The 13,221-nt window shown below is 42.8% G+C and overlaps 1 protein-coding gene across 1 annotated transcript in view; it reads left to right on the top strand.

The window, feature by feature from the left end:
* The window catches only part of TSGA13 (testis specific 13), a 28,644-nt gene extending 15,760 nt beyond the window's left edge, over window positions 1–12,884 (top strand). The window contains exons 5-7 of the mRNA XM_068973456.1: window positions 8,401–8,540; window positions 9,085–9,212; window positions 12,715–12,884. Coding sequence (XP_068829557.1) covers window positions 8,401–8,540; window positions 9,085–9,212; window positions 12,715–12,884 — 438 coding nt within the window. The remainder of the gene's footprint in view (window positions 1–8,400; window positions 8,541–9,084; window positions 9,213–12,714) is intronic.
* Window positions 12,885–13,221: the final 337 nt, after the last annotated feature.

Raw genomic sequence — 13,221 nt, 5'->3', positions numbered from 1 at the left:
TGCAATCTCACAAACAACAGAATGATCTCTGTTCATTTCCAAGGCAAACCATTCAATATCACAGTAATCCAAGTCTGTGCACCAACTACTAACACCAAAGAAGCTGAAGTTGAACAGTTCTATGATGACCTACAAGGCCTTCTAGAACTAACACCAAAAAAAAGATGTCCTTTTCATCATAGGGGACTGGAATGCAAAAGTAGGAAGTAAACAGATACCTGGAGTAACAGGCAAGTTTGACCTTGGAGTACAAAATGAAGCAGGGCAAAGGCTAACAGAGTTTTGCCAAGAGAACACACTGGTCATAGCAACACCCTCTTCCAATAACACAAGAGAAGACTCTACACATGGACATCACCAGATGGTCAATAATGAAATCACATTGATTATATTCTTTGCAGCCAAAGATAGAGACGCTTTACACAGTCAGCAAAAACAAGACTAGGATCTGACTGTGGCTCATATCATGAAATCCTTATTGCAAAATTCAGACTAAATTGAAGAAAGTAAGGAAAACCACTAGACCCTTGAGGTACAACCTAAATCACATCCATTAGGATTATACAGTGGAAGCAACAAATAGATTCAAGGGATTAGCCTCCATGGAGGCTGGAGTCCCTACAAATAGAGTGTGTGAAGAACTATGGACGGAGGTCCATGACACTGTAGAGGGGGCGGTGATCAAAACCACCCCCAATAAAAAGAAATGCAAAAAGGCAAAAATGGTTGTCTGAGGAGGCCTTACAAATAGCTGAGAAAAGAAGAGAAGTGAAAGGCAAAGGAGAAAAGGAAAGATATACCCATTTGAATGCACAGTTCCAAAGAATAGCAAGGAGAGATAAGAAAGCTTTCCTCGGTGATCAGTGCAAAGAAAAAGGGGAAAACAATAGAATGGCAAAGACTAGAGATCTCTTCAAGAAAATTAGAGATACCAAGGGTACATTTCATGCAAAGATGGGCACAATAAAGGACAGGAATGGTATGGACCTAATAGAAGCAGAAGATATTAAGAAGAGGTGGCAAGAATACACAGAAGAACTATACAAAAAAGATCTTAATGACCCAGATAACCACAATGGTGTGATCACTCACCTAGAGTCAGACATTCTGGAATGTGAAGTCAAGTGGGCCCTAGAAAGCATGACTATGAACAAAGCTAGTGGAGGTGATGGAATTCCAGCTATTTCAAATCCTAAAAGATGATGCTGTTAAAGTGCTGCAGTCAATATGTCAGCAAATTTGGAAACCCCAGCAGTGGCCACAGAACTGGAAAAGGTCAGTTTTCATTCTAATCCCAAAGAAAGGCAATGCCAAAGAATGTTTAAACCACCATACAACTGCACTCATCTCACACCCTAGCAAAGTAATGCTCAAAATTCTCTAAGCTAGGTTTCACCAGTACGTGAACTGTGAACTTCCAAATGTTCAAGCTGGATTTAGTAAAGGCAGAGGAATCAGAGATCAAATTGCCAACATCTGTTGGATCATAGAGAAAGCAAAGAATTCCAGAAAAACAACTGCTTTTGCTTTATCGACCATGCCAAAGCCTTTGAGTGTGTGTATCACAACAAACTGTGGAAAATTCTTAAAGTGATGGGAATATCAGACCACCTTACCTTCCTCTTGAGAAATCTGTATGCAGGTCAAGAAGCAACAATTAGAACCAGACATGGAACAATGGACTGGTTCCAAATTGGGAAAGAAATACATCAAGGCTGTATATTGTTATCCTGCTTATTTAAGTTACATGCAGAATACATCATGAGAAATGCCAGGCTGGATGAATCACAAGCTGGAATCAAGAGTGCCAGGAGAAATACCAATAACATCAGATATGCAGATGACACCACCCTTATGGCAGAAAGTGAAGAGGAACTAAAGAGCCTCTTGGTTTAAATGAAAGAGAGTGAAAAGCTGGCTAAAACTCAACATTCAAAAAAGTAAGATCATGGCATCCAGTCCCATCACTTCTTGGCAAATAGATGGGGAAACAATGGAAACAGTGACAGAATTTATTTTGGCTCCAAAATCACCACAGATGGTGACTCTAGCCTTGAAATTAAAGGACTCTTGCTCCTTGGAAGAAAAGCTATGAGAAACCTAGACAGCATATTAAAAAGCAGAGACATTACTTTGCTGACAAAGGTGCATCTAGTCAAAGCTATGGTTTTTCCAGTAGTCACGTATGGGTGTGAGAGTTGCACCATAAAAAAGACTGTGCACCAAATAATTGCTGCTGTTGGACCGTGGTGTTGGAGAAGACTCTTGAGAGTCCCTTGGACTGCAAGGAGATCCAACCAGTCAATCCTAAAGGAAATCAGTCCTGAATATTCATTGGATGGACTGATGCTGAAGCTGAAACTCCAATACTTTGGCCACCTGATGCAAACAGCTGACTCATTAGAAAAGGCCCTGATGCTGAGAAAGACTGAAGGCAGGAGGGGAACGGGAGGACAGAGGATGAGATGGCTGGATGGCATCACTGACTAAATGGACATGAGTTTGAGCAGGCTCTGGGAGTTGGCTATGGACAGGGAAGCCTGGCATGCTGCAGTCCATGGGGTCACACAGAGTTGGACACAATTGAGTGACTGAACTGACTGAAAAACACCCAACTATCTAAAGACCTGTCCCACCAGATTCCCTGGAGCACAGAGTGCCTCACTCCAAACTGAATTCCCTCAGGAGGTGTTAAAAGTCAACAGCTGCTGTGGCACAGTGTTCAATCTCTGCACAGGCAGATGGCAAACGCCCTTGTGTTCAGTCACTGGCAATGCAATTGGTAAGTGACAATTTGTGGTTGACATTGCTTTGCCAGGCAAAGGGGGACACAGTGGGCTCCTACGCTGAGAAACTTTGTGTCCCAACCTAGGAGGATTTGATGAGGAGTTTTATATGAATAGTTCATGAGTGGGGTTGCTGATAAAATTAGGCTGTGTGCAGGGCCTGAACGCTTTTAATCTTGTCTCAGGTGGCCTTGATGAACTTCTCTGGTTCCTTTAATCTTGCTTCAGGTGGTTTCTTGACTACTCTTCCCTTGATTAGCAACTGTTTGCTAATCAGGGAAGGTCATGGAGGCTGGAGTCCCTACAAATGAGAAATAGGCGACAGAAAGATTTTTGTGCCCGGGAGCTCCACAGGGTCCTGCTTAGTTTTGTAACCTACCAACAACCAAAATCCTTGAGCTAATCAGATTCTTGCTTTCAGGCATCTGAATTGGGAAAGGAAAAGATTGAGAGTGTGTGAGGAGGAGGAGAGCGTTGAGATTTGAGGAGGACATGGTAACCCCCTTCAGTATTCTTGCCTGGAGAATCCCATGTATAGAAGAACCTGGTGGGCTACAGTCCATAGGGTTGCAGAGTCAGATACGACTGACGTGACTTAGCACACATGTGCATGTGGGAATAAAAACTGAAAGGACATGGAGGGGAAGGACAGAAAAAAGTCAAACCATGAGTAAGAAGGTAGTAGGTAAGTAGGGGCAGATTGAAGCAAAATTTGTAGGTTAAAAAAAAATGATATTCAGGGCAAAAGTAAGGAATGAATGCTAGAGCGAGAAGGAAGCAGACAGGAAGAAAGTAGGAAACATGTTAATGGCATGATGCTAAATGATATGAGACAAGATAGACAAGCTCATGCAGTTGGGGTCCTTAGCTCGTGCTGCTTTGGATTCCAAATAATGGTTTTATTCTTGTTTTTCTGCTCTAAAATCTAGCTCTGCTAAGGTTTCTGCTCTTTTGCGGTCAGATTATTGGCTATGACAGGTCCTAGGCATAAATGGAGGTAACTTAAATGAATACCCCTATTAATAGAGGTAACGTCAATGAATCCTGTTCCTCAAAATGAAATAGTTTCAAGAATATGAGAATCAAAAGGACATGGTTCAGCCACAGGATTTTTATAAGAATTTATGAGATTTTTATGAGAATTAAACAATAAATGTAACAGATATAGCAAATAAATACAACAAAATAACCAATATATGTAATAACAAATATAAAAAAAGACATGGTTAATTCAGCAGCAAACATTTTAAAAAAGAGGTTTGAAAATTCTGAGCTAAAAGGTTCAGTACAGGTCAACTAATTAGTTTGGTTATTCATTTATTCTGTGATTCTTTTATTCATTCAATAACATTTATTGAGCACTTACTATTTGCCAGGCTATGTTATGTGGTAAGGATCTATCAGTGACTAAGTCAAAGTTTAATTCCAGTGGAGTACACAGACAATAAGCAAGTCAACAATTGCACAGAACACATCTATTGTAATAAGTGCCCCCAAAAGTAGGATAAAGGAATGGAGAGTGATGGGTGTGATTTAGACAGGGTTGCTAGAGAAGGTTCTCAGAAGCAGTGATCACATTTGAATAGGGACTTTAATGAGATATATCCTGCAGCTGTCTACACCTAGAATATTGTTCCCATTTCAGTTTGCCACACATTAGGAAGAATCTAATTTGTAACTTTCTTAAATGAGTTAAAATGAGAGAAATCGGGAGAATAGGGAATAACCCAAAGCCATGTCATATGAAAAAAATTCACAATGTTGGCAATGTTGAGTCTGGAAGAGAGATGGAACTCAGGGGAAATGTGATGGATTTCTTTAAATTATTTAAGGTCTCTATGAAAGAGACACTAGATTTGTTCTGTTTGGAGTTTTGCTGTTGTTCAGTCACTCAGTCATGTCTGACTCTTTGTGACCCCATGGACTGCAGCATGCCAGGCATCCCCGTCCTTCACTATCTCCTGGAGTTTGCTCAAACTCATGTCCATTGAGTTAATGATACCAACCAACCATCTCATCCTCTGTTACCCACTTCTCTTCCTGCCCTTCAACTTTTCCAGCATCAGGGTCTTTTCCGATGAGTCAGCTCATCGCATCAGGTGACCAAAGTATTGGATTCTCAGCTTCAGCATCAGTCCTTCCAATGAATATTCAAGGTTGATTTCCTTTAGGACTGACTGGTTTGATCTTGCTGTCCTCTTGGGAAGACTCTCAAGAGTCTTCTCTAGCACCACAGTTCAAAAGCATCAATTCTTTGGTGCTCAGCCTTCTTTACAGTCCAACTCTCACATTTGTACATGACTCTGTGCCCCAACCAGTAACACTGAAGAAACTGAAGTTGAATGGTTTTATGAAGACCTACAAGACCTTTTAGAACTAACACCCAAAAAAGATGTCCTTTTCATTATAGGGGACTGGAATGCAAAAGTTGGAAGTCAGGAAACACCTGGAGTAACAGGCAAATTTGGCCTTGGAATGCAGAATGAAGCAGGGCAAAGACTAATAGAGTTTTGCCAAGAAAATGCACTGGTCATAGCAAACACCCTCTTCCAACAACACAAGAGAAGACTCTACACATGGACATCACCAGATGGTCAACACCGAAATCAGATTGATTATATTCTATTGCAGCCAAAGATGGAGAAGCTCTATACAGTCAGCAAAAACAAGACTGGGAGCTGACTGTGCCTCAGATCATGAACTCCTTATTACCAAATTCAGACTCAAATTGAAGAAAGTAGGGAAAACGGCTAGACCATTCAGGTATGACCTAAATCAAATCCCTTATGATTATACAGTGGACGTGAGAAATAGATTTAAGGGCCTAGATCTGACAGATAGAGTGCCTGATGAACTATGGAATGAGGTTCGTGCCATTGTACAGGAGACAGGGATCAAGACCATCCCCATGGAAAAGAAATGCAAACAAGCAAAATGGCTGTCTGGGGAGGCCTTACAAATAGCTGTGAAAAGAAGAGAAGTGAAAAGCAAAGGAGAAAACGAAAGATATAAATATCTGAATGCAGAGTTCCAAAGAAGAGCAAGGAGAGATAAGAAAGCCTTCCTCAGTGATCAATGCAAAGAAATAGTGGAAAAGAACAGAATGGGAAAGACTAGAGATCTCTTCAAGAAAATTAGAGATACCAAGGGAACATTTCATGCAAAGATGGGCTCGATAAAGGACAGAAATGGTATGGACCTAACAGAACCAGAAGATATTAAGAACAGGTGGCAAGAATACACAGAAGAGCTGTACAAAAAAAGATCTTCATGACCAAGATAATCACGATGGTGTGATCACTCACCTAGAGCCAGACATGCTGGAATGTGAAGTCAAGTGGGCCTTAGAAAGCATCACTACAAACAAAGCTAGTGGAGATGATGGAATTCCAGTTGAGCTATTTCAAATCCTGAAAGATGATGCTGTGAAAGTGCTGCACTTGATATGCCAGCAAGTATGGAAAACTTGGCACTGGCCACAGGACTGGAAAAGGTCAGTTTTCATTCCAATTCCAAAGAAAGGCAATGCCAAAGAATGCTTAAACTACCGCACAATTGCACTCATCTCACATGCTAGTAAAGTAATGCTCAAAATTCTCCAAGCCAGGCTTCAGCAATACGTGAACCGTGAACTCCCTGATGTTCAAGCTGGTTTTAGAAAAGGCAGAGGAACCAGAGATCAAATTGCCAACATCCGCTGGATCATGGAAAAAGCAAGAGAGTTCCAGAAAAACATCTATTTCTGCTTTATTGACTATGCCAAAGCCTTTGACTCTGTGGATCACAATAAACTGTGGAAAATTCTGAAAGAGATGGGAATACCAGACCACCTGACCTGCCTCTTGAGAAATCTGTATGCAGGTCAGGAAGCAACAGTTAGAACTGGATATGGAACAACAGACTGGTTCCAAATAGGAAAAGGAGTACGTCAAGGCTGTATATTGTCACCCTACTTATTTAACTTATATGCAGAGTACATCATGAGAAACGCTGGACTGGAAGAAACACAAGTTGGAATCAAGATTGCCAGGAGAAATATCAATAACCTCAGATATGCAGATGACACCATCCTTATGGCAGAAAGTGAAGAAGAGCTAAAAAGCCTCTTGATGAAAGTGAAAGAGGAGAGCGAAAAAGTTGGCTTGAAGCTCAACATTCAGAAAACAAAGATCATGGCATCTGGTCCCATCACTTCATGGGAAATAGATGGGGAAACAGTGGAAACAGTGTCAGAATTTATTTTTTTGGCCTCCAAAATCACTGCAGATGGTGACTGCAGCCATGAAATTAAAAGATGCTTACTGCTTGGAAGGAAAGTTATAACCAACCTAGATAGCATATTCAAAAGCAGAGACATTACTTTGCTGACTAAGGTCCGTCTGGTCAAGGATATGGTTTTTTCTGTGGTCATGTATGGATGTGAGAGTTGGACTGTGAAGAAGGCTGAGTGCCGAAGAATTGATGCTTTTGAACTGTGGTGTTGGAGAAGACTCTTGAGAGTCCCTTGGACTGCAAAGAGATCCAACCAGTCCATTCTGAAGGAGATCAGCCCTGGGATTTCTTTGGAAGGAATGATGCTAAAGCTGAAACTCCAGTTTTTGGCCACCTCATGCGAAGAGCTGACTCATTGGAAAAGACTCTGATGCTGGGAGGGATTGAGGGCAGGAGGAGAAGGGGATGACCGAGGATGAGATGGCTGGATGGCATCACTGACTCAATGGATCTGAGTCTGAGTGAACTCCGGGAGATGGTGATGGACAAGGAGGCCTGGCGTGCTGTGATTCATGGGGTCGCAAAGAGTTGGACACGACTGAGCGACTGAACTGAACTGAACTGATTGGAAAAACCATAGTTTTGACTATACAGATCTTTGTCATCAAAGTATTGTCTCTGCTTTTTAATACTCTTTCTAGGTTTGTCGTAGTTTCTCTTCCAATGAGCCAGTGTCCTTCTATTTCATGGCTGCAATTTGGACTGTAGGGTAGAAGTTACAGGGTGTTAGCAATCAGCTATTAATTAAGTAGATTAGGTTTTTAGAGATAGGAAGATTGACCACTTGATAATAATAAGGTGGGGATAAGATGAATGGTTACACTTGATGGCCTTTAAGATCTTTTGAAAGTCTTTGATTCTATGACTTTAATAATGACAAAATTATTACCTCACAAAACATCCCATTCTGTGGCCTTTTCACTGCAGAGAATAGGGTGTGAATGAGACAGCCATCTGTAAGGAAGGTGGGTAGCATCCCATGGATCAACAATATTTCCCAATTTATTACCAGATGTTTGGTTTCCTAAGCAATTCACTAAGTGAATCCTCAAAATCCAGGAAATTCTTCCATTTACACAAAGGGCTAGTGTGCAAGCTTCATCAATGACTTTGGAATCTGAGCAAAATTTAGACACATCATCTGGCTGTGAAATGAATATGTGTTAGCCTACTTAGGGAATTGCTTTTCTCTTCTTTGGGTTTCTGTACCCCTACTTCCCTCTTTGGCAGGTCTTGTTGCTGAGTTTAGGGGAACTGGAGCTTAGTCCAGGAACCTAGCTCTGCCTTTAAGCCCAGGGGACTCAGCTTACTCCCTCACTTACTCTTCTTCCTGTTGCTGCAGGAAAGTCATCAGCACAAGCCCACCGAGAACTTCTTCCTACCCTTGATGCCTCAGAAAAAAAACTTAAGATCTGGACTGAAACCAGTATTCCCTTTGATGCTGATGGAGGACACCACATCCAAGCGAGAACAATGGTTTAGGTGGAGTCCTGGGTCTTTCTTCCCTTTTCCTTATTCATGTCACTATCTCTCTTCAATATGATTTAACAAATACTTTTTGGTTATAGGGAATGTGGAGAACTGTATAACAATAAGACAGCTTTCCTACGTGACCCCCAACCACATTTCCACCTTAGCGACAGAGAAACAGTAATGCAAACTAAGATTTTTCACAAGAGATGTAGTCAAAGGTCTATGATTTGAGGAACCAAAAAATCTCCCTCAGTGCATGTTAAGGATTGTGATATAGGAACAATCTGATTTGAAACTGGTTATAGGAGCAGCCTCTATCTAGTCTGGAGAGGAGAGAGGAGATTCTGGAGTTCCTTCATAGGCTTGCAATAGTAGGTTCTAGAAGCATCCCTTCCACTGAACAATACTGCCACTCTGTACCAATGAACACCCTCTAATTGTGCTGTCCTTTCTTCTTCCCTAGAAGCTGAGGTTGTAGTGCCTGGTTCCAATAACCCCCTACCCCTACCTCAGCCCCACACTAGGACCTACTAAGTCAACTTTCTTTGTTAAGGTTTTCCACCGACAAGGATTTCAAGAGTGAAGGGAAGTATTCAAAGGTCTACACTCTGAGGCAACAGAAGAAAATGTACCCTCAGCTCACCTTTGCTTCAGTCTGTAAAAAATATATGAAGAATGATGGTAAGGTCCTCTCTTTCAAAGCAATGCTTTACAAGACAGCAATGTGGGCAGGAGGGACAACCTATGGGGATGAATGTTGAGGGCAAATCAACATCTCTCTTGGAGGTTCCAGAGACTGTTTTTCTGTGTATCATGGAAGCCAAGAACAGATAGAAGCCTGAGTGGTTCTAGGCTTTTGATCTTGTTTAAATCCTCAAATTTCAAGAAAGTTCCAGCGTAGTGTTTCCCAAACTACATCACCCACCACGTTACTAGTTTTGGTCAATGTGTTGTTTGCCCTATAATTTACTTAATGTTTTTCTTTAAAAGCATTATTATTTTTTGGTTTCATCCTAATTATTGTCCTATGTTATTGTTCTATGTCCTATGTCCTAATGTCCTATGTTATTGACATCATGGGTTTGATATACTAACACATGGGCTTTTTTCTCCTTTTATACATTTAATTGAGGCTTCCTTGGTGGCTTAGACAGTAAAGAATCCACCTGCAATGCAGGAGACCTGGGTTGGGAAGATTCCCTGGAGGAGGGCATGGCAACCCACTCCAGTATTCGTGCCACCATGGACAGAGGAGCATGGTGGGCTATAGTTCCTGGGGTTACAAAGAGTTGGAAATGACTGAAGGACAAAGCACAGCATACATTTAATCAAATTCATAATAATTAAAATTTAAAATGTTTACGTATCTCCCAAACTACCCAGGGGTGTGCATATCACACTTTGAGGAAAACTGTTCTAAAAGGGCCAAAGGATAAGCTGTGAGTCTCAAAGGTCCATGAGTCTCCTTGGGGCTGAGGCAGGACAGTGTGGAATAGGTTTGGGATAAGGTAGGGGTGCAATAAGAATGCTCCTCACAAACTGTCATTCATTTAGCAACATTTATCGGGCACTTACTAAGTGTCGGATATTTATCAAGCACCAGTAATAGCACTTTCAATACATAGGATAGATGGATGGCCAGGTCACTAAGGGCTTTGTCTATCAGTATAAACAAAGGCTTAGGTTTTATCCAGCAAGTGTTTATGACCCACTGAAGAATTTCAGAGCACTGAACTTACATTTGTGTATTAGTTTAATCAGTGAGTCCCCAGACTTCCCTAGCCTATGGCTCCAAGATAAGGTTCATTTCTCCTCTGGGGTTTCTTTCCTTGAGCAATTTCTGAAACTCCTAAAGGTATGCTTCCCTGTTCTGCAAGGCCATTCTAGTGGCAGCCAACCATCCTTAGTTCCAACAGTCACAACTCCAGAGGCATGCGGGCATATTTTACCAACCCTTACCTGGCTCCTTCAAGCATCTCTGCTCCTCCTGGACCTATGCGCCACCTCACCCACCTACTGCCTCTCTTAACTCCCTGTGCTTGAGTGTTCAGTAGTGTCTGACTCTTTGTGACCCTATGGACTGTAGCCCACCAGGCTCCTCTGTCCATAGGATTTTCCAGGCCAGAGTATTGGAGTGGGTTGTCATTTCCTTCTCCAGGAGATCTTCCTGACCCTGGGATTGAACCCATGTCTCTCACATCTCCTGCATTGCAGGTGGATTCTTTACCACTTAAGCCATCAGGGAAGTACCCTCTTAACTCCCTATATACAGCTAAACCTAAACTGTGGCATTAAATAACACTTCATAGAGACTTCCCTGGCAGTCCACTGGTTAAGCTCTGCACTCCCAATGCAGGGGATGTGGGTTTGATCCCTGGCAGGGAACTAGATCCCACACGCTGCAGCGAACAGCCACAACAGAACAAACAAAACTAAAACCCAAAACACTTCACAGATGTGGACGAAAGTTCAAGGGTGGCAGAGAGTCATTTATCTTGTTTTAAAAGGGGCCACTCTGGGATTTTCCTGGTGGCCCAGTGGCTAAGATTTCACACTCCCAAAGCAGGGGGCTCGGGTTCAATCCTGGGTCAGGGAACTAGATCCCACATGCTGCGACTAAGACCCAGTGCAGCCAAACAGATATTTAAAAATAAATAAATAAAAAGGGCTACTCTTAAGCTCAGCCTCAACCCTCCCCTCCATCCTCCAAGTTCCTTCACACTTACCAGCAGGCCCCCAGCATATTATCCATTCTTGGGAGTCTCTCAGTTTACGTGCACCATCTCTGCCTAGGCTTCCAATACCTCTAGCCCACGAGAGGGGAAGAGGTTGCTCCTTTCCCCTAAGCCTTTTTATTTTCAGGCCCAGAATAAATAAGTAGGAACGTCTATTTCCTTCAAGGGAAACTCTACATGGAAAGCAAGGTTTGAGCTTTATAAGCCAGAAAAGGCAAGCATAATAGTATATTTAGTAAAATTGGAGTTAAATCTCAATTGATACCATATGCAGGATATCAGCAGTTTAGTTTAAATCCATATTAGAAGAAAGAGTTTCTCCAGGGTCTAGAATCTAATCTGGATTAAAATTTCTCTGATTTTCCAAGGCCATGATTCTGCTAAGGTAACCCAATAACCCAATTTACACTTCTAAACAGAACACTTAATATCTCAGTCTGCAGAATTTCTTAGAATTATGGTAACTTTACAGTTTCCCTCAAGAAAAATGAATGGCTGTTTACCCTACGTATCTAAACGGCCATTACTGTGCTTTTCCTAAACGATCTATTGTGAAGTTGATGCAGTGTCTCTACTTCAAGCAAAAGAGAACCTAGCAAGTCCTCCTTCCATCCATAATGTTCCATATTTACCAGGCATCCAAATAAAAGGTTACATAGAAAACTGCTTTGATGGGGGCCATGAAGGCTGGTTAGGAGGCTGTCCAAAAAACAGATAGGACCTGAATTAAGGCAATAGCAGTAGGAATAAGAAAAGAGATTTAAGATATATTTACATGGCATAATGCTTCAGAATAGAGGGGAGGGATGGGAACAGGACAAGCCCAAACAGAGGCGTCCAAGAAGGGCTGAAATTGAAAGAGAATCTGGAAAAAGTGATACTGAAGCCAAAGGTAGAAACAGCTTCTTAGTCACACTCTCAGACAAGAGAACTGAAAATCAACACACATTTTAGGAAAGGGCTAAGAGGAATCTGAACGCACAAGTGTAAGTACCTTAACTTAGTAAGAGTTATGCGTCAATCCCCTGGAGAAGGGAATGGCAACCCACTCCAGTACTCTTGCCTGGAGAATTCTGTGGACAGAGGAGCCTGGTGGGCTATTGTTCATGGGGCCGCAGAGTTGGACACGACTGAGCAACTAACACACACACACACACACACACACACATAAACACACAAGTGTCAAAATGGTCACAGATGGAATCATTTGAAAGGGGTGGGGTTAGATAGGGAAGATCCTAAACTGGTAGTGTTTTAAAGTGTGTCTTGATGAAGGGAAGAATTATAAACAAAGTTGGGAATGGTGGTCAGTGGTCCAAAACCTACCCTTCTTGCTCTGAGTAAAGACCAGCTTTCTCACCCCTCCAAATGGGTCTCTTCATTTTTCACATTATGTGTCCTCCCTTGGGAAGTCCATTTTCACGAAGGTGCCCTGTGCTTTGTTGCAGTCTCCAAGAAGTCAGGGAGCGACTCGCCAACTTCCCAGATGATTTGGGAACCATTAACCCTTTCATCACTCCTGGAGAAGCAGCCCACCAGAACCGCACCAGGAGAGAGCGAGTTCCGCAATGGAAGGGCCCAGCAGTGGTTTATAAAAAGCGCCACTGTCATTAAGTGAAAACAAACCCTACAGGGCCCCCGCTTCTCCAAAGACTGAGGGGCCTGCAGAAGTCGCCATCTAGGGCGTGCCAACCAATAAAATTTCATTCTGCCCGCTCCGGGTGTGGGCTGCCGGGTGGCTTGTAGTGCGGGCAGGGGCTAGCCCCCAGCTGCGACCGGTCGCTGTAGGGGCGGAGATGCGACTCCGGTGGGAACCACCGCTGGCCCCGCCTCCTCCCGGTTTGGGATGGAGGAGAGGGCGTGGCCACGCCCCCGGGGGCGGTGAGAGCGGCCGGCGCCGGGTAGGGAGGGCGGGCCTTCTTTCCGAGTGACGGGGCCGCGGCCCAACCGGCGCC

Source organism: Capricornis sumatraensis, chromosome 5 (genome assembly GCF_032405125.1).
Source record: "Capricornis sumatraensis isolate serow.1 chromosome 5, serow.2, whole genome shotgun sequence".
NCBI lineage: Eukaryota > Metazoa > Chordata > Mammalia > Artiodactyla > Bovidae > Capricornis > Capricornis sumatraensis.
The sequence above is the reverse complement of the archived record's forward strand: the minus strand, read 5'-3'. Positions and strand labels throughout refer to the sequence as shown.